Below are 21,807 nucleotides of genomic sequence, written 5' to 3'. Positions count from 1 at the left end.
AGCTTAGGAGTTTAAGACCAGCAAGGGCAATATACACCCCCATCTCAAAAAATAATAAGGGAATGAGTAAATAATAAAACTGTAACAATTGTGGCAGCACACATCTTTAATCCCAGCATTCGAGAGGCAGAGGCAGGCAGATCTCTGAGTTTAAGGCTGCCCTGGTCTACACAGTGAGTTCTGGGACAGCCAGGACTACACAGAGAAACTATCTAAAAAAAAAAAAAATAAATAAAATAAATAAATAATAATAATAAAAAAGCAAGAGAAAAAGATAACAATCATTAATGATATTAAAAGTTAAAAGCCAGGTGCTGTGGATGATTGATTGATAAATAAAATACTGATTGGCCAGTAACCAGGCAGGAAGTATAGGCGGGACAAAGAGAGAGGAGAAATCTGGGAAGTGGAAGGCTGAGGCAGAGAGATGCTGCCAGCCTCCGCTATGAAAAGCGAGATGTAAAGTACCAGTAAGCCATGAGCTACGTGGCAACTTATAGATTAATAGATATGGGTTAATTTAAGATGTAAGAACTAGATAGCAAGAAGCCTGAGCCATTAGACCAAACAGTTTATATAATATAAGCGTCTGTGTGTTTATTTTATAAGTGGGCTGCGGGACTACAGGGGCTTGGCAGAATCCGGAGAGAAACTCTTCGGCTACAGCCAGGCATGGTTATACACATCTGTAATCTTAGCACTTGGGAGGCTGAGGCAGGAGAATTCCATGTTCAAAACCAACCTGAGCTAAATAGGGAGACCCTATTTCAAAACAACAGAAAATGCCCCTTGAAAGTTAAAACATAAGAGAAAGTGACATATAAGTGCTCCCCTCCCCCCCAAGACAGGGTTTCTCTGTGTAGTTTTGGTGCCTGTCCTGGACCTTGCTCTGTAGACCAGGCTGGCCTCGATCTGCCTGGCTCTGCCTCTCGAGTGCTGGGTTTAAAGGGGTGCATCAACACCGTCTGGCACATAAGTGCTTTTTAGGAACAAGTGCTGTTTTACTTCCTGATTAAAAAATTTTTTTGAACATAAAAACAGGTTATAATTCAAAAGTCCAGGGTTATTTGAAACTGGGAAATATTTTTTCTGTAGAAAATAATAAAAATGATACCATTTCCTAGTAAGCCCTTTTAAGCCAAATTATAGCTGAATTATATATATAAATATTGGTTAGATTCTGGGATACAGAAGAAACCTTTCTTCATCTGTTCAGAGAGCTATGTTTTATTTAAGTTGTGTGAGATTCCTATTCATCTTCCCCTTCACTGATTTATGGCAGACATTTTTCTATAGGCTAATCCATAATCTAAAAACATTTTAGCCTCCCCTCCTGGAAGTGCAGCCAGCATTTTCTTTTATCAGCTTGGATACGAAACAAATTCTTATCCTAATAGTGAAATGTTTCACTAAAGCTTGCCCAGTGATTGGGCAAAACGAAAACTTATTATAAGCCACAGTCATCCTAAGATTCCCCCCTGTAAGGTAGCCTCCCTGAATCTGTGGGTTTCACTTATGAGTGAGTACATACCATGTTTATCCTTCTGGGTCTGGGTTACCTCACTCAGGATGATATTTTCCAGTTCCATCCATTTTCCTGCAAAATTCATGCTGTCATTCTTTTTCTCTGCTGAGTAGTACTCTGTTGTGTATATGTACCACATTTTCTTAATCCATTCTTCAGTTGACTGACATCTAGGTTGTTTTCAGGTTCTGGCTATTACAAATAATGCTGCTATGAACTTAGTTGAGCATGTATGTTTGTGGTATGATTGAGCATTCCTTGGGTATATGCCCAAGAGTGGTATGGCTGGGTCTTGAGGTAGATCGATTCCCAATATTCAGAGAAACGGCCATACTGATTTCCACAGTGGTTGTACAAATTTGCACTCCCAACAACAGTGGAGGAGTGTTCCCCTTGCTCTGCATCCTCTCCAACATAGACTGTCATTAGTGTTTTTGATCATAGCCATTCTGACAGGTGTAAGGTGGTATCTCAGAGTGATTTTGATTTGCATTTCTCTGATGACTAAAGATGTTGAGCATTTCCTTAAATGTCTTTCAGCCATTTGAGATTCTTCTTCTGAGAATTCTCTATTTAGCTCTGTAGCCCATTTTTTAATTGGATTGTTCAGTATTTTGATGTCTAGTTTCTTGAGTTCTTTATATACCCTGGAGATCAGTCCTCTGTCAGATGTGGGGTTGGTGAAGGTCTTTTCCCATTCTGTAGGCTGTCTTTTTGTCTTATTGACTGTGTCTTTTGCCCTACAAAAGCTTCTCAGTTTCAAGAGGTCCCATTTATTAATTGTTGTGCTCAGTGTCTGTGCTGCTGGTGTTATATTTAGGAATTGATCTCCTGTGCCAATGCATTCAAGAGTACTTCCTACTTTCTCTTCTATCAAGTTCAGTGTAACTGGATTTATGTTGAGGTCTTTGATCCGTTGGACTTGAGTTTTGTGCATGGTGACAGGGTTTATTTGCAGTCTTTTACATGTTGATATCCAGTTATTAATTAAAAAAAACTTGCCGGGCGGTGGTGGCGCACGCCTTTAATCCCAGCACTCGGGAGGCAGAGGCAGGCGAATCTCTGTGAGTTCGAGGCCAGCCTGGTCTCCAAAGCGAGTTCCAGGAAAGGCGCAAAGCTACACAGAGAAACCCTGTCTCGAAAAACCAAAAAAAAAAAAACAAAAAAAAAAAACAAAAAAACTTTATGGGATACCAGGCGGTGGTGGCACATGCTTTTAATCCCAGCACTCAGGAGACAGAATCAGGTGGATCTCTGTGCATTTGAAGCCAGCCTGGTTTACAGAGCGAGTTCTAGGACAGCCAGAGCTGTTACACAGAGAAACCCTTTCTTGAAAAAAAAAAAAACAACAAAAACCCAAAGGGTCTAGATAGATGGCTCAGTGGTTAAGGGCCCTGGCTGCTCTTCCAGAGGATCCACGTTTGATTCTCAGCAACCACATGGCTATTCACAACTGTATGTAACTCCAGCCCCAGGAAATCTGATGCCCTCTTCTGATATGCATGGCCACCAGGTATGCATGTGGTGCACAGACATACATTCAGGCAAAACATCCATACACATAAAAAGAAATAAATTTAGTTTATTTTTTTTGTTGTTTTTCTGAGACAGGGTTTCTCTGTGTAGCCCTGGAACTTGCTCTGTAGACCAGGCTGGCCTCAAGCTCAGAGATCCACTGCCCTCTGCTTCCCGAGTGCTGGGGTTAAAGATATGTGCCACCACCATTTATATAAAATAAATGTTTATTTTCTACTTAAAATAAATTTTAAAAGTTAATTATTTTAAAATAAAAAACACTACCAACAAAATGGGGCTGGGATACAGCTCGTTGGTGAGCAACTGCCTTGCATGTGTGAGGCCTTTGGATTTAACCTCCTCAATAACAAGGAAAAAATGTATCTAAGAGGAGGAGGAGGAGGTGCAGCTCAGTTGGTAGGTGGAGTGTTTGCCTCGCATGTAGGAAGCCCTGGGTTCAATCTCTAGCACCTCGTAAGAGGGGCATGGGGTGCAGGCCTGTGATCTCAGTACTTTGGAGTAGAGGGAGGAGGATCAGGAGCTCAAAGTCGTCTTGTCTATATAGTAAGTTCAAGGCCAGCATGGGCTGAGAGCCTCCCAAAACAATAAATAAAAAGAGTATACATTTAGGTTTATTCTACAGTAAGTCACAGGTATGGATCCTGGTATATAGTATCAATATATTTTTTTTTTTTTTTGGCTTTTTGAGACAGGGTTTCTCTGTGTAGCTTTGGAGCTTGTCCTGGAACTCACTCTGTAGTCCAGGCTAGCCGCGAACTCACAGAGATCCGCCTGCCTCTGCCTCCCGAGTGCTGGGATTAAAGGTGTGCGTCACCACCGCCCGGCTAGTATCAATATTTACTTGTATCTTTCTTGCGCTCTCCTTTCTGGTGCTGAGGGCTGGCACAAATTAGGCAAGTTCTGTACTGCTGAACTATACCTACAGTTCTGTTCTTTTGAGAGGGTTTTTCTGTGTAGCCCTGCCTGTCCTGGAACTCACTGTAGACAAGGCTGGCCTCGAACTCAGAGGTCTGCCTGCCTCTGCTTCTTGAGTGCTGGGATTAAAGGCGTGGGCCACTGCCTGGCAACCTGCAGTTTTAATGTACCTTTCTATTGAGTAGGAATTATTTTAATTTTTCCTGCCCTTTCTGTTTTCATTTTTTTGAGATAGGGTCTTATTAGGTAGCTCTAGCTGGCCTGGAGTTGATTAATATTCTCATTGCTGAATATGTGCTTTGTTTCTAACTTTTCCTTTTAAAAGCTTTTTTCTCTTACATTTATTTATTTACTTTGTGTATGCAGGTGTGTGCGTATGCCACACGTGGTGGGCATGGTGGAGGTCAGAGGACAACTTGTAGGAATTTGTTCTCTCCTTACACCATGTGCGTTCCGAGGAGTGAACTCAGATTGGCATGTTGGGCAGCAGGCGCCTGAACCTGGTGAGCCATCTTCCCGGCACTCTCTTGTGAGGCAGTCTGGCTGCATATTCCTGTTGTCATCACATTTGCTGTGGTGCTCCTTCGCCAGTCTCTCAAGTGCTGGGATTATAGGCATGTACTACTGTTCTCAGCTAATTTAAATCTTTTTTTTAGTTACGTTTATTTTGTGTGTGTGTGTTTATATGTGTGTACGTGTTTGTGTGTGTACCTACATATGGAGGCCTAAGGTAAATGTCAGATGTCTTCTCTATCACTCTCTTTCTTATTTAAATTTTTTTAGATTTATTTATTTTATTTTATATGCATGAGTGTTTTGCCTGCATGTATGTGTGTGGAGGTCAGAAGAGAGCATAGGATCTCTTGGAACCAGCGTTAGGGGTAGTTGTGAGCCACCATGTAGGTAAGAATTGCAGGCCAACGGTTTCCAGGAACTCCTTCCTTCCCTCTCCTCAGAGTCTTGGGATTGCATTTCTGTGTCAGTGTCCAGCTTTTTACATGGGTGCTGGGCACTCAAACTCAGGTTCCCATATGTTTAGGACAGATAGTTTACTGACTGAGCCATCCCCTAAGCCCTAGTTTCCAACTTAAAAAAATTACTTTTGCTGTGCTGGGTTTGAACCCCGAACCTCTCACATGCTAGGCATGAACTCTGTAACTAACTGTATTTCCAGCCCCTGGTTTTTCATCATGTTAAAGAATGCTGCTGTGAAATTTCTCATACACATATCAGTAGCAGGCTTTCTCAGACTACCAGCCTCCAAATACAGAGACTTCTTATAGTTATGAATGCTCGGCCTTAGTTTATGCTTGTTTCTAGCTAGCTCTTATAACTTAATTTAACCTGTTTCTCTTCATCTACGTTTTGCCTTGGATCTTTGTACCTTTCTTTCCTTCTGTATGTCCTATTTTCCTGCTTCTTCCATGTCTGTCTATCTGGCCCCACGCATCTCCCCCTCTTTTATCCACCTTCTCTCTCCAGCCTAGATTCCTCCTCCTACTTATTCTCGCTGCCTGCCAGCCCTGTCTATCCCACCTCTGCTTTTTATTAGTCCACTGAGGTGCCTTAGGCAGGCAAGGTGCAACAGCAACACAGTTTTACCTAGTTAAGCAAATGCAGCATAAACAAAAGTAACACATCTTTACATAGTTACAGTAATATTCCACAACACTTATCTGTACCCTTATGAAAGTGGTTTTGTAGTATTGTTTCTAGAAGTGAGATTGCTGTGCTAGTCTCCCTGTTGTAGAAAGCAGAGTTCTCTTCAAGTCTGCAGCTGCTCCTGTTCAGAGTTTTTGTCTAAAATGGCAAGAATTTTTGTCTGGTGTATGTTTGCCTTATGATGATATGATGATAAGTACAGTTTAGCAATTACTAATTCTTGAGATTCCTCAGAGATTTCTGTCTCTCTCTCTCTTTTTTTTTTCCTTTGATGGGTTTCTCTACATAGCCTTGGCTGTCCTGGAACTCTGTAGACTCTGTAGACCAGGCTGGCCTCAATCTCAGAGACGCAGAGACTTGCCTGCCTCTTTCTCCTGAGTGCTGGGAATAAAGGTGTGTGTCACCACTGCCTGGCTTGGTTCAGGATCTTTATAGGTGAAAGGTTATCTTGCTTTAATGTGGGGGAAAAGTTGTTGGTGTATGGTATTGGAGAGAGGCAATCTTTTCCCACCATTGCGAGACATTTGCAAACCTGGCCTCTGTGTCTGGCTCTTTACTCCTGGCCTTCCATAGAGTTAGGTCTGCAAGCTTGTGGACAAACTTACTTTGGAGTTCAGATAACCTCCCATAGTTGTGGAGGATGTTGAACCACCATTGTGGCTTCTTTCTGCCCCTTGAAAATTCCTCAGAGTCTTTCGTTGTTCCTCACAGCAAATAGGAATCCAAGTGGACTCCGCTTCCCTCGTTGCTGACAGACAGTGAATGCTTCCTGAGCTCAGCACTTGCCAGGTACAGAGGGAGTCCTGGAAAGCTGAGAAACAAGCCTTCCCCAAGGAGCTGACCGTGGTGTAATGAAAGGCAGTCTAGAGCAGAGCTGTGGAGCTAGGCTGAGCGGCACATGCCTGTAATCCTAGCACTCAGGAGCTTAGGCAGGAGGATTACTGCAAATTAGAAGCCAGCCCAGGTTACATAGTGAGTTCAAGGTCAATTAGGGCTACATAGCAAGACTGTCTAAAAAAGAAGAAAAATAGAGGAAAGCTGTGAGCTGCATGACAGAACAGGGCTCCGCAGAGGTGTGTTGAGTCACCACCTTAGTGACGTGAGGAACAGTTCAGGCTTTGACCTGCTGAGGTCAGGTTCTGCTGGGCCCAGATACTTCTGAAATCTTTACTGTGTAATGAAAAGATCCTTGGGTGGAGAGCCACGAGACAGGAGTCCATGCTTGTCCACCACAGTTTGAGAGGCTTTGCACAAGTCTCCCTCCCTCTCTTGGCTGATCCTTTCTGTAGTGTCAAGGAAGACAGCGGTGCCTAGTGCTCACTCCCTCTGCTACTGCCCAGCATGCTTGGGCTTCCTGGAGGAGTGGTTTCGATCAGTCTAGAATCTGAAGGTGTAGAGCAGACCCTGGAGAATCAGTCAATTTCTGTGTTAGCTTTGTGACCTGGTATAACATGACCCAGGGGAGTCTCTTCCCTGAGGCTGCTTGCTCACTCATCCTGTCTACTCCAGTACCCATGCTGGCTACTAAGTTGGGCACATACACAAGAAAGCTCAAGGAATAGGTTCTTCCCAAGTTTTTGCCAGTCTCCGCCATTTTCCCTATGTCTTCATTTTCACTCCATCACTTTGGGAAGAGAAGTTAACAGATGTGATTGGAGTTGAGCATTCAGAGACAGGTGAATTTCTGTGAGTTTGAAGCCAGCCTGGTCTACGTAGTTCCAGGTTAGTCAGGGCTACATAGTGATGTGATTGGAGTGTGGAGCTGCTGTGATCATCTGGAGGGTATTACCTATGGCCCCTAGCTTTTTGGAGCTGCCACCTTTTCCAATTTCAACCCTTATTTGAATGGTAGAGTGCTGATAGCAGTCTGTTATTACCTCTGAAGTGTTTCTGCTTGGAATAAACATGGTGCTTTATTGCTAACCTCAGATCTTTGTGCAGGCTTTGTTTAAAGTGAAAAGTCAGGGTTTGGGTTTTTTTTTAGGTTTTTCGAGAGACAGGGTTTCTCAGCTGCCATGGAACTCCCTCTGTAGACCAGGCTGGTTCCAACTCACAGAGATCTGCCTGCCTTTGCCTCCCAAGTACTGGGATTAAAGGCGTGCACCACACCCCACTGAGGGTGTTTTCTTGATAAACCTTATTTTTCTCATCAAGTGTGTATGTAGAGATAGCTAATTAGTTGTAAATCTAGAGTTACCATTACTCAGCTGGAAGAAGTGATTTCTGAGTGTCCCCACGGTGGATCACCCATGCAACTTGTATTCCTTCTCCTTAGTGGTAGATGTTGCTTACCATGTGGGTTTGAGGATCAGGAACCAGAGGCCTGTGCTTTGCCCAAGAACTATCTTCTTCCTGGGTTTCAATACATGTGTTTTCCTGAAGGAAGAGAGGAGTCTGCAAAATTGTTGGTTCATAGTTCTAATCATTGACCTGTATCAGAAGGAATCTACTTTCTGAATGTCTTTGTTTAAACATGATGTTCTAATTTGGGAGGACTGGTCCAGCAATCTGAGTTAAATTCCCAGGACAAAAAAAAAAAAAAAAATTCCCAGGACCCACATAGCGGAAAGAGAGAAGGAGGTTACTCTGAACTATTCTCTTCTCCTAATTCCCCTCTCTCTCTCTCTCTCTCTCTCTCTCTCTCTCTCTCTCTCTCTCTCTCTCTCTTTCTCTCTCTCTCTCTCTCACACACACACACACACTCAAACAAACAAATAAATAAGTAAATGTAATAAAAATTTTAAACTTGAAGATTAAACATAAGTCTGTGTGGTCTCTCCTGGGTATTTTGGTAATACCAAACCCTGGAGATGAGTTGTTGCCTTTCATGTAAGGAAAGGTTAACTTTAGTCTGTTGAGAACCATATTGGTATACTAAGTAAATCTGAGCTCTTAGTCTGTGTGCTCCAAATTCTCCCTTTATGTCTGATGGATTTGCTTTGTTTTGTTTTTACCTTTTTTTCTTTCTTTCTTTTTTTTTTTAAATAATTTATTTAACTTTATTTTATGTGCATTTGTGTGAAGGTATCAGATCCCCTGGAACTGGAGTTACAGACAGTTGTGAACTGCCATGTGGGTGCTAGGAATTGAACCTGGGTCCTCTGGAAGAGCAGCCAGTGCTCTTAACCGCTGAGCCATCTCTCCAACCCCAGTTTTTACCTTTTTTTCTATCTCCATGTGTGTGTTTGTGTGTGTGCACATGCGGGTACACCCATGTGTGTGTAGAGGTCAGAGGTTTTGTCTGTTGTGGAGGTTAGGGAACAACTGTTTTTTTCTTTTCCCGAGACAGGGTCTCACTATGTAGCCCTGGCTGTCCTGGAACTCACTCTGTAGACCAGGCTAGCCTCGAACTCACAGAGATCCACTTGCTTCTGTCTCCTGAGTGCTGGGATTGCGCCGCCACTGCCCAGCTATAAAATTATTCTTGTTGCTATTTCTTTTTTTTTAAGATTTATTTATTTATTATGTATACAGTGTTCTGTCTGCATGTATACCTACATGCCAGAAGAGGCCACCAGATCTCATTACAGATGCTTGTGAGCCACCATGTGGTTGCTGGGAATTGAACTCAGGACCTCTGGAAGAGCAGTCAGTGCTCTTAACCGCTGAGCCATCTCTCCAGCCCCTGTTGCTATTTCTTAACTGTAATTTTGCTACTGATATGCAGGATATCTGATATGCAACCCATGTGAAGGGTTGTTTGACCCCCAAGTTGAGAGCCACTGCTCTGGTACTGCTCACATCTTTATTTTATTTTATTTTTTTCCAAGACAAGGTTTCTCTGTGTAATAGCTGTGACTGTCCTGGAACTCACTCTGTAGACCAGGCTGGCCTCGAACTCACAGAGATCCTCCTGCCTCTGCCTCCTGAGCGCTGGGATTAAAGGCGTGCGCCACCACCACCCAGCTGCTCAAGTCTTTAATTCCATCTCACTGTTGGGCCACACTGTGATTAGCCCATTTAGATCACTTTGACCATTGTTAGTCCAACCTTACACTTCTTTCTAAATTAACTCTCTCTTTATAAACTATTTGGTAATTCTCCATCACTTCACAAGAAGGCCTAGTCCTCACTATAACCTAGTTCCTGCTAATCTTCCAAAACTTCATGCTCAGCTTTATATCACTATAGTGCCCATTCCCAGGCTTACTCTAGACTTCTGGGCCTTGAAGTATGTTTACTCTCTCTGTTTGAATCTCCATTCCTTACCTCTGCTGACTTGACTCTTTTTGGGGGGTATAGGGAGGGCAGAGCTTGAGAATCAAACCCAGGGCCTTGTGCATGCTAGAAAAATACTGTGCCATGGAGTGTATATATACCTCAGCCTCTCTCTGCTCTCTGTGAATCCAGAGCTGTAGCCCAGGTTGGCCTTGAACTTTTAGTGATCCTCTTGCCAGTCTCCTGAAGGTTACAATTACTGTTTGAGCCAACATGCCCCATTACTTGATCAATTCTTGCCTTCCCTAACACTATGTATCACTCTACATATGGCAACTACTATTTCTCAGGCTTAACACCATGCTCTATTGAAATCTACTATTTACTGGGCATGGTGGAACATGATTGTAATTCTAGCATTGGGCTATATATTGAGTTCAAGGCCAGTCTAGGTCACATAAGACTCTTATCTCAAAAAAGGAGAAAAGAGTTCCAGGTTAGTCTGGGCCACATAGAAAGACCCTTTCTCAACCTAATCTTAACCAATTTCTATAAAAAATATGTTTCTATGTATAGTGGCAATTAATGAGGCAATTCCACGTAGTTTATTTGATAGTCAAAAGGGGTTTATTTTGAGTCAACTGCCATCAAGCAAAGGGGTTGGTAACGGGATCCAGCAGAGGTGAGGTACAGTCAACATGGTTCTCTGGAGAACTCTGACTTGGTTTGCAGTCCGGCATGCAGCATCCAGGATCATGAGGTAGCCTGGAGAGTGAGCACATACACATTTCAGGTCTTAAGGGGTTCCCATCTCAGCCATGTACCGGGTGGGGGCAGGTGCCTAGCAGTTACCTGCTGCCTCCTAGGGGCGGTGCTTCAGGGGTGAAGCACAGACAATCACCCCTACATCTATGCTTTTTCTCTTTCATTTAAATTTAATAGTTATTGATCATATCTTATATTTTTGTGTTTTAAAAGGAAACAATAGAAACTCGAGAGTCGGCTCTGCTAAGAGCACACACTACATTTGCAAAGGACCCGAGTTCGATTCCCAGCACCCACACCAGCTGGTTCACAGTCACCTGTAACTCCAGCTCCAGGGCATCCGACATCTCCTTCTGGCACCTGCACTCATGTGCACATCCCTCCCCCATAATTAAAAACAAAAAACTAGAAGTAGACATATTGGAACATTCCTTTATTCCTGCCTGTAATCAATAGGTGTTTGATAAATGTTTCCTTTAGTCATTTTACTACCAAGTCTGTCTATCAATTAATAGGAAATTCCCAGCTGTCTTCAATCCATGGGTCCTTAGAGGGTCAGTGTAGGTAAAAAAGGTAATGACTTCTGCAAAGCATTGGCAAAGTAACATTAGCACTTCTACATGTGTAGTGCCACTCAGAAGGTAGAGGCAATCAGATTTCTGTGAGTTTGGGGCCAGCCTGCTCTACATAATGAGTTCCAGGTTAGCCAGGGTACATAGTTAGTCCCTGTCTCAAAAAGGTGGTATGGGGTGAACAAGGTATTCTGATGTACAGCCACCATCATACTTGTTCTGTCTGAGCTCAAGGTCCCCTCTGTTTCTTGAAGCACAAATTTGTTTTGGAGCTACCTAGTGACATTGTGCCAAGATTTCTGGTCTCAAGTGCTCTGGAATAGATTTTCGCCATGTGGTAAACTGGGCAAATATGAGACTATGGAACAGGGTAACTGCCAAAGAGAAGACTGTACAGGAGGAAGGCTGTAGAAACCACACAGGAAAGAGTGAAATAAAAACAGACTCAAGGTAGTTTGGCTGTTGTATTGGCTCCACCTCTGTAGGAAGATAACGACTGAGAAGCTCGCCATGGAGACCTTGGAGGAACAGCTTTCTGAGTTCTTATGGGTGGTGATGCTGGAAGAGGTCTCCAGCATTCTACATCCCTGTTTCAGAAAAGATGAGTCACAATAATGAGGAGTGATTTTAGCATTTAGGAAATATGACTTCAGCTAGAAGGGCCAGGAAGACTAAAGAGGATATGAAGGACCCAACAGCTGTGCCTGGTGAATGTTCTTGCCCTCTCTTAGACTTGAAGAACAGCATGAGACTGAGATCCAGGGAAATGTAAGGCAATGCCCTGAAGAGCAGACCTGGTCTTTTTCCTAGACCCTCCACTGAGATTGAGATCCAAGTTCTTTTTTTTTTTTTTTTTTTTTTTTTTTGTATTGTTTTGTTTGTTTTTTTCAAGACAGGGTTTCTCTTTGTAACAGCCCTAGCTGTCCTGGAACTCGCTCTGTAGACAAGGCTGGCCTCGAACTCACAGAGATCCGCCTGCCTCTGCCTCCCGAGTGTTATGTATGCAGGTGTTTTGCCTATATGTATGTCTATGTACCATGTGTGTGCCTCGTGCCATAGGAGGCTAGAAGAGGACATCCGATCTCCTGGAACTGGGGTTACAAACAACTGTGAGCTGCCATATGAGTGCTAAGAATTGAACTCTGGTCCTCTGGAAGAGCAGCCAGTGTTCTTAAACTGCTGAGCCATCTCTCCATCCCCTACTCCTAACTTCTTAAGAAGTCAAAGACATCCTTTTGCAGGGTATTGTGTCAGTCAATTTTTGTTTGTTTTTGGACAGAGTCCAGTAGCATTGGATGGCCCATTATGTTGCTTTGTAGACCAGTCTGGCCTTAAACTTGCATGATCTTCCTACCTCTGCCTCCAGAGTCTAGAATTACAGATATGCACCACTGTTGTCCTTCAGGGTTATCCTGACCATACTGACCCTCTCTTCTGTTTGTATAGGTGTAGACGGGGCACTGCCTACAGAGCAGGTCCTGCCAGCCTCGCTGGAGAGGATGCCCCCGTGTCCGTGATGGGCTGTGGGACAAGCAAGGTCCTTCCTGAGCCACCCAAGGATGTCCAGCTGGATCTGGTCAAGAAAGTGGAGCCCTTTAGTGGCACTAAGAATGATGTATACAAGCACTTCATCACAGAGGTGGACAGTGTTGACCCTCTCAAAGCTGGGTTCCCAGCTACCAGTCAGTATGCACCTCCTTGCCCTGGTGTTCCCACTACTGGCCACACAGAGCCTCCCTCAGAACCACCACGCAGGGCCAGGGTCGCAAAGTACAGGGCCAAGTTTGACCCACGTGTGACAGCTAAGTATGATATCAAGGCCCTGATTGGCCGAGGCAGCTTTAGCCGAGTGGTACGTGTGGAGCACCGGGCAACCCGACAGCCATATGCTATCAAGATGATTGAGACCAAGTACCGAGAGGGGCGGGAGGTGTGTGAGTCTGAGCTCCGAGTGCTGCGCCGGGTGCGCCATGCCAACATCATTCAGCTGGTGGAAGTGTTTGAGACACAGGAGCGTGTATATATGGTGATGGAGCTGGCCACTGGTGGTGAGCTCTTTGACCGGATTATTGCCAAAGGTTCTTTCACTGAGCGGGATGCCACAAGAGTGCTGCAAATGGTACTGGATGGTGTCCGGTATCTGCATGCCCTGGGCATCACACACCGAGACCTCAAGCCTGAGAATCTCCTCTACTACCACCCAGGCACTGACTCTAAGATCATCATCACTGACTTTGGCTTGGCCAGTGCCCGAAAGAAAGGTGATGATTGCTTGATGAAGACCACCTGTGGCACACCTGAGTACATTGCTCCTGAGGTCCTGGTTCGAAAACCCTATACCAATTCCGTGGATATGTGGGCACTGGGTGTTATTGCCTACATCCTACTCAGTGGCACCATGCCCTTTGAGGATGATAACCGCACCCGGCTGTACCGGCAGATCCTCAGGGGCAAATACAGTTATTTGGGGGAGGTGAGTTTGTCTTGCTTCTGTTCCAGGAATGTTAGGGGGGCCCTCAGTGGGAAGGTATAACCTCTAACTCGTGGTCAGTGGGATTTGCTTTCAGGGTACTGCTCATGGGGGCCAGTGTAGAAATGACAGGGTCTAGCAGAGTGCCCTGGTTTAGATTCTCCTAAACGTAAGCTTTGAGGTGAGGACTTGGAAGCAGAAAATTTATGTGGGAGGTGGTTAAGTAAAGACGGGGAAAGTGATCAGGAAAAGATGAAGTGGAAAGAGATCAGTCTAATGAACAAGTACATTAAGAAATGGGCTGGCCAGGCTGGTCTCCATATCAAGTTCCAGGCCAGCTAGTGAGCCCTGTCTCAAACAAAACAAAAGAAGTGGGCTGGGACTGGGGAGATGGCTCAGCTAGTTACATGCTTGCCATGTAAGCACAAGGACCTGAGTTCTGGTCCCCAGAACCCATGTAAAAGAGTTGGATGTAGTGGCATGTACTTGTCATCTGAGTACTGGGGAGCCAGTGGTGGGAGGATCCCTCTAGCCAAATTGCTGGATTCCATATTCAGTGAGAAATCCTGTTTCAAAAAATAGGGTGGGGAATGATAAAGGAAATCACCCCACCCTCTGACCTCATCATACATATGCATGTGTACCTGTACATACACACATGAACGCATGTACACCCAGACACCACACACACAGAAGTGAACTGCCACTTGGGCTACCACTGTGGGATACTGGAAATTAGTCCCACTTTCAGCCTTATGAATAATTATGTGGAATGTGTCATAGAAACGTATCACCAAAGAGCAAGTGTGTGTGTTTAAGTGTAACTACCGTACCTTATGAGTAAAGAGTTTCTTTTGTGGGAGGTGGGGACTGGAGAGGTGGTTCCGTGGTTCAGAGTGCATATTGCTCTTGTGGAGGTCCTGGGTTCCATTCCCAGCACCCATGTTGGTCAGCTTGCAACCACCTATATAACTCCAACTCCAGGGACCCACCTCCGTGGGCAGCAGCATACACGTGCACATGCCTCCACACACACATATTCATAATTAACAGATAAAAAATCTTTAGAATTTCTTTTTGGCATTAAATCCCTTATGTTTCTTGCCTATCTTGAATGTTAAGAAGTGGTGGATAAAGCCCTCAAGTAGAGAGGCAGAGAGATGCAGGCACTGGCAGTGGGGTGCTGGCAGTGGGGTACTGGCTGTGGGGCGCTGGCAGTGGGGCGCTGGCTGTGGGGCGCTGGCAGTGGGGTGCTGGCTGTGGGAAGCAGGCAGTGGGGCGCTGGCAGTGGGAAGCTGTGACTAGCTAGGCCTAGTAGCTGCAGGTGAGCTCAGAGGTGAATGTGGGGTAGCATCTATCCAGTGTCTGTTCCACTGAGTATCACATAAGCTAGAATGAATATGCCCCATCCTCAGGAACAGTTTCTTATCTCTGTTTAGTTTTGCCAGACAACAATAAGGACCCCATGTGTCCTCATCTTTTGATTTTTAAAAGAGAAACCAGATCTGATCTTAAGATGTAGAAGTTAGTTTGCTTTTGTTTTGAGACAGTCTCATATAGCCCAGACTAGCCTCGCACTCAATATATAACCAAGGCTGGCCCTTCAACTTTTAATCCTCCTGCCTCTGTTTCTTAAATGCTGGGATTACAAGCATGCACCACCATACCTAGCTTTAGCTCACATATTTAAATGGTGAGTTATATACCAACAAATGCTAAGCATGTGCCAAATTCAAATAGCAACCTATCCAGTTTGTGTATCCAGGTCCATGGATGCTTCTGACACTTGCAAAAAATATTGTCAGATTTTAGCATTGCTGGTTGTTAAAGGGAGGTGCAAAGAGTCATTGCTGGTTGCTCTTCAGAAGGATGCTGACTGGGTAGGAGATGAGGCTGACCGCAGCGAGAGTGCCTGTGTGCTTGTGGAAGAGTGTACCGTGCTTCGTGAGGAGCAGGAGCCGAGATTTACAGGGCTGTAGGACTCTGGCAAGACAGTGAGGGCCCCTCCCCCAAAGTACAGAGTGCTCCCCACAGGGCCGGGGCTGCCACGGGGCTGCTATTGGTGTCTTTGCCTCTTTTTGTTGTTATTTGATTTGTGTTTTACTTTTTTTTTTTTTTTTTTTTTTGGTTTTTCGAGACAGGGTCTCTCTGTGTAGCTTTGCGCCTTTCCTGGAACTCACTTGGTAGCCCAGGCTGGCCTCGAACTCACAGAGATCCGCCTGGCTCTGCCTCCCGAGTGCTGGGATTAAAGGCGTGCGCCACCACCGCCCGGCCTGTGTTTTACTTCTTAATGCTTTATTTATTATTGTGTATGTGCATAATGTGAGTGTGTGGGTATGTGCATGCCACAGCATGTATGTAGAGGTCAGAGGACAACTTTGTGGAGTAGGTTGTCTCTTTACACCTTTGTGTAGATTCTGGGAATCAAACTCAGATCATGCTTTACCTACTGAGCACATTTAAGTGCCCCCTTTGCTTTGTTTTTTTGAGGGAGAGTCTCATGTAGTCCAGAGTGACCTGAAGTTCTATGTAGCCAAGGATGGCCTTGAACTGCTAATCTTCCTGCCTCCACCTCCCAAATTCTGGGATTAGAGGTGTGCATCGCCACTGTCAGCTGCCATTTCTGCCTTTTTTTTTTTTTTTTTTTTTTTTTTTTTTTTTTTTTGTAACCTGCACAGAAGGGAAGGATTTCTGGGAGCAACTGTCTTCTGTGACCTAGCTTTCCTCCCAGGGATTTGGGCCTGGCCTCTCTCATCCCCATCACCTGGCTCAGGACAGTGTTCTTGTAAGAGTCACCCAGGGTCTCATATCACTCACTCTGTCTCATGCTTGGGATCCCATGCTCTATCAGCCTCCCTGGTAGTTTGCAGATGAAGTTGTGGGGTTAGTCAAGGATGTCCCTTTCTCAGGAATGGAGCTGCTCTTCTTTAGGAGGGTCCCCAGGTGATATGTTTCCAAGGTGGCAATGATTTGAGGACAGAAGCCTTCCTCTTCAGTGCAGCCCTGTCACAGGCACCATTTACGAGAGGGTGATAACTGTTTACCCGGACACCTATGTATGGTCTCTGGAGTAAAGGGTTATTATAGGACACCTGATACTTTCCACAGGGTGTCAACACCATGGAAAGCTCATGCCTGGTCTGTTCTTTGGAGATTTGAAGTGAATAGGTATGTGATTCAAAAGTTGATTCTCACATACTTGTGCTCAACAGCGGAGGATGCCACAGGTCAGCCAGGGAATCCTGTAGAGGCACTCAGAAAGTTCTGTGGTCTTGATCGGAGGCTCAGGGATTGCATTAGGTTATAGCCGAAACTGATGCTTTAGTTAGAGCATGAATGTTTGAAAGTTGGAAGGCTACTTCTTTTTTTTTTTTTTTTTTCCTGGAGCTGAGGACCGAACCCAGGGCCTTGTGCTTGCTAGGCAAGCGCCCTACCTCTGAGCTAAATCCCCAACCCCGGAAGGCTACTTCTATTCTGAGCTTTGTATGGTGTCAAGCTGCTGAGGGTCCCTCCAGATGACAGGGCAGCATGGAGCTTAGCTAGAGGAGGGAACAAGAGAGAGTATGTGTTTCACAAGTGGAAAGACTTGAGAAATCTGTGAGGACACCTAAGAATCTCTGATCCTGGCAGTTGTTGATCAAGCAGTTTATTTAATTGGAGCTTGCACAGTCTGCCTACCTAGCTATTGATAATCTGAGCATGGGGGAATAACAGAGGAGAGGAGTAGGGATGTACTCAGGCCTCCTGCTTCTTCTGGAATTCAAAGACTAGAACCAGAGATTCTGCTCTGCTCCACTGGAGTCATGGGCCATGAGGCTGGACTCTTAGTGTGAGTGTAGGAGCTGGGCAATACCCAGTCTTTGCCTCCACTAACCTCTAGTTGGAGTTGAATGCATCAGTTCCTAGTTCAGAGTCAAATTCCTGGCAGACCCTGGTCACATTTTTCTGCTAACATGAGCTTGGCTGACCCCAGAACAGATCTACTATCTACCCTTTGTGGGAAGCTTTGAAGCGATTTGTCTGGGTGTTGCCTGGGAGAAGTGGTTTCCTTGCTAGATCTGATCCTCTGTGCGGAGACCAGTTCTCTTTGTCCTGCTGGTCACTGCCTACCCACAAGCATATCTGGGAAAAATACAAGAGACATGAAAATCTGTACCCCATCTCTGGGGAGCTGGAAGTTGCTTGAGGAGAGAGAATTAGAACAGGAATTGTGGCAGGATGAATCCTTTTTGGCAAGCACGTGTCCCCAAAGACCTGGCATAAAGAGTCATTGGGTGTGGACGGTCTAGAACATGGGCTGTGTGTCTCAGGTCAGGTTGCTGGGCCCGGCCCTCTCACACCAGCCATCTATTGTGTGTTGTGTGATGCCTGTTTGTCTCCATGCCTGCTAATGGAGCAAGGCCCTACCAGAGGAACTTGCCTGGTTGTTGAAGGGATGCTGCTGTGAAGAGAGGAGCTCCCATTGTGAGCTCAGCGAGGTGTGGCAAGAGGCATTTCCTCACTATAAAGTAAGTCTCTTGGTCCTGGTGCCTTTCTAGAGAAACTTTCCTGTATTCTGTCCCCTCACAGTGGTGTTTCCTGTACACCAAGCCCTGTCTGGTGTCCTTATTCCTTGCAGGGTTTTGTCTACACAGCCAACAGAAGGCTCCTGCATAGGTAGACTCGGAAAAGGGAACCTGACTGACTGAGCTCCAGGGGTGAGCAGCAGTGAAGGAGGCTGAGGGCTTGTTTTGGGGAACCCTGTGCTGCTGAGACCCCCAGTTTCTTTTTTTTTTTTTTTTTTTTTGGTTTTTCGAGACAGGGTTTCTCTGTGTAGCTTTGCGCCTTTCCTGGAACTCACTTGGTAGCCCAGGCTGGCCTCGAACTCACAGAGATCCGCCTGGCTCTGCCTCCCGAGTGCTGGGATTAAAGGCGTGCGCCACCACCGCCCGGCGACCCCCAGTTTCTTGACAGGACACATGTGGCAGAAGGTGTTCCAGGAGATGCCTAATTAATTGGATGGTGTTAGAATGACCTCAGCGTGGCTCTTGGGCCTGTTGGAGACGGAGGCTCCATGTGGTTAGGAAAGTGATGCCGAAGCCCAGCTCTGCAGGAGGAGCCTCAGTGTTCAGGGCAGATGGAGAGGCTTCTGGACCATCCTCTGTGACTCCATAGACCTGATGGGGCCCTGTCTTCCACAATCCTGACTTGATACTTCAGTCCAAAGTCCAGGCTCAGGCTGCACCCCATGTCTACATCCCACAGGCCACGGACATTTGCTTCATTCACTCAGCACAGTGAGGTTTTGCTCAAACTATTCTATTTCTTCTTGGTGTTGACCTTGGATATTTATCAGCTACGAAAGGTCCAATTCAAAGATTGTTTTCTTACTGGGCCGTGGTGGCACATGTCTTTAATCCTAGCACTTGGGAGGCAGAGGAAGGCGGATCTCTGTGAGTTCAAGCCTAGCCTGGTCTTCAAAGGGAGTTCCAGGACAGCCAGAGCTACACACAGAGAAACCCTATCTTGAAAAAACTGGAAGAAAAAAAAAAGATTGCTTTCTTTAGGAGTAATGCTGACCGCTGCCATTGCGTAGAGATACAAGGTACTGAGCTGCGTGTGCTATCTAGCATCTCCAGTTCCCACATTTTACACATAGGGAAACTGAGGCTAGTGTGATTTCACACTAAGGGGCAGCAGGCCTGGGATCGGAATGTGAGCTGTCTTGGCTTCAGGGACTGCATTCCCCTTTCCTGGCAGCACACGCCTCAGCATGTTGCAGGTGTCTGTTTCAGTGCTTCCTTGAATGTTGTGTGCGGACACACCTCTCCTTACTTGACCTATGAGGTTCTAGAGGACATTGTGTGTCAACACATATGCTCCCTGAGCCCTGGCTTAGCACACCATAGGACCTATCTCAATATTTGCTGGGTTGAACTGGAGTATTTATTTTTTTTTTTAAGGTTTATTTATTTATTATGTACACAGAAGAAGGTGCCAGATCTCATTACAGATGGTTGTGAGCCACCATGTGGGTGCTGGGAATTGAACTCAGGACCTCTGGAAGAGTAGTCAGTGCTCTTAACCTCTGAGCCATCTCTGCAGCCCGAACTGGAGTATTTATAAGTGATGATTAGTAGGAATGTTCTTCCGGTTTCTTCTAAGGGAAGTACAAGTAGTCACTGGTGATGCCCTGGGAAGGGTCCCAAATGCAGCTGCTGTTAGGCAAGATGAAGCAGAGACCTTCCTGGGGGTGTGCTTAGGAGACTGCTGGCCGGAGCTGCCTGTGGGCCCCGACAGAAGGGTGCACAGAATGCCAGGGGTGAATGTGCTCATCACTCAGGGCAAATACAGGACACTGAAAGAGGAGGAAATGCATGCAGATGGTTAATATTACAAAGAGAATTCTGAGTTTACCCTGTTTAGAGGTGCTGATAAAGAAGATAGTGTGGCCGGGCGGTGGTGGCGCACGCCTTTAATCCCAGCACTCGGGAGGCAGAGGCAGGTGGATCTCTGTGAGTTCGAGGCCAGCCTGGTCTACAGCGCGAGATCCAGGAAAGGCGCAAAGCTACACAGAGAAATCCTGTCTCAAAAAACCAAAAAAAAAAAAAAAAGAAGATAGTGTGGAAGTGATGGGGAACACATTGCTGAGGGGCAAGGCAGGCCTGTATGAGGGTGGGAGAAGACTGAAGACACAAATCACCCCAAGAGGTGAACTTCCTGTAACAGGAGAAGACCTCAGGAGGCTGGAGGAGCTGTTTTTAAAGGAGTGAACACAGGATGTGAGTCATCTGTAGATTCATACTGAAGCATAGTTGGGGTTCTCTCACTCAGAGCTGCTGTGCTTCGCTTGACAAGGAATGTGACAGTCCTCGGCCTGATGTCATTGCTTTTGTCAAGGGTTCTATTCCTAGAGGCAGGATGTATGAAGAGGCTCTTGGAGGATTGATGGCAGAATGCTGGGGCCATCAGCAGTTCTGCTGTCTTTCAAATTTAGAAGCCTGAATTGCCATCCTCCTCCACTTGGGCATTCTGAGCCGTGAGTGAGCCTGGGTGACTACACCAGGAACAGGTGGGCTTGGGCAGAGGCTCACAAAGCCTTGTTCAGGAGAATAAGTGCCTCTGAGCAGGTGACAGAGTTGGTGGGGGAAGAATTCCACCCTGCTTCTGCCTGGGGAATATGGGATGGTGGGAGGCGCTCTCCCAGGGATGGGTCTCTGGTCTGTATGCCAGCCATCCTTCTGCTTGGGCCAAGGTTCTTGAGGAGCAGTGAGTTGGACTAACACCATTTAGTTCTGGTCACCCTGTAATAAGATGAATATTTAAGTCAGCCCTTCCCTGACCCTCTCTTCACCTCACCCTCCCTCGCTTCTTTTCCTCATAGCTCTTGCACTCGGGGTTATACGATGGTTTTCCCAAATTTATAGCTGCCATGGCAAGAAGACACAAATAAGGGACACCGGGACTTGGCTCAGCACCAGTACTTGGACAATATGGGATGGCAGGATGAATGAAGAGATGAATCTTTTCCTTTTTTGGTTTTTCGAGACAGGGTTTCTCTGAGTAACAGCCCTGGCTGTCCTGGAACTCACTTTGTAGACCAGACTGGCCTCAAACTCACAGAGATTCGCCTGCCTCTGCCTCCCAAGTGCTGGGATTAAAGGTGTGCGCTTCACTACTACCCAGCGTGACTCAGTCTTCTATTCCATGTGATCTGAACCACATTGGAATGGACCTCAGTTTTGCCCAATGTGCATGTACTAGACTAGACATAAACAAACTAGACTGCTGTTACCCTCAGACAGGCCTTCCTTAATATCTAGCAACATGTATCACTGAAAGGTGGCCTTGTTTGGGCCATTGAGTATGGGCAGTGGATTCTCAGTGGCTGGAGGGAGACCCATCCTTGGTTGGAATCCTCGCTTAGGGAGATAAGGGCTGTTCTTTATGTGATGGGGCAGGAGGCAGGCTCCATGGGAAAGAGGAACAGAGCCCCATCATGTGCTACCTCTTGGGCTGCAGGCTCCAGAGTCTAATCCTTTAGGCATTCTTCTGTTGCTGCTGCCCTGGTTACACACTCTCCAGAGAGCGGTACCTTAGCTGTAGTGATAGAAGCAGCTGCCATTCCTTACACTGCTGCATTTAGCCCTTCCTACAGAAAGGCCTTGCTCCAAACACTCCAGCAACTCGTCAGCCTTGGCTAGAGCTACCCTTCATCTCTGCCA

At 45.8% G+C, this 21,807-nt stretch overlaps 1 protein-coding gene across 3 annotated transcripts in view; it reads left to right on the top strand.

Moving 5' to 3' along the window:
- The window catches only part of Pskh1 (protein serine kinase H1), a 35,881-nt gene that overhangs the window by 5,258 nt on the left and 8,816 nt on the right, over positions 1-21,807 (top strand). Inside the window, exons 2-3 of one of the 3 annotated variants that reach the window (XM_052729811.1) lie at positions 4,343-4,479; positions 12,580-13,606. In XM_052729811.1, the coding sequence (XP_052585771.1) occupies positions 12,650-13,606 (957 nt within the window). In that variant the 5' untranslated portion in view covers positions 4,343-4,479; positions 12,580-12,649. Of the gene's footprint in view, positions 1-4,342; positions 4,591-12,579; positions 13,607-21,807 lie in introns of those variants that run through there. The other 2 variants (XM_052729812.1, XM_052729810.1) reach the window with 2 other exon arrangements.

This window comes from Peromyscus californicus, unplaced genomic scaffold (assembly GCF_007827085.1).
Source record: "Peromyscus californicus insignis strain IS unplaced genomic scaffold, ASM782708v3 Scaffold_8__1_contigs__length_139910024, whole genome shotgun sequence".
In the NCBI taxonomy this organism is placed as follows: Eukaryota; Metazoa; Chordata; class Mammalia; order Rodentia; family Cricetidae; genus Peromyscus; species Peromyscus californicus.
Note: the sequence above shows the minus strand (reverse complement) of the source record. Positions and strands in the feature narration are given on the sequence as shown.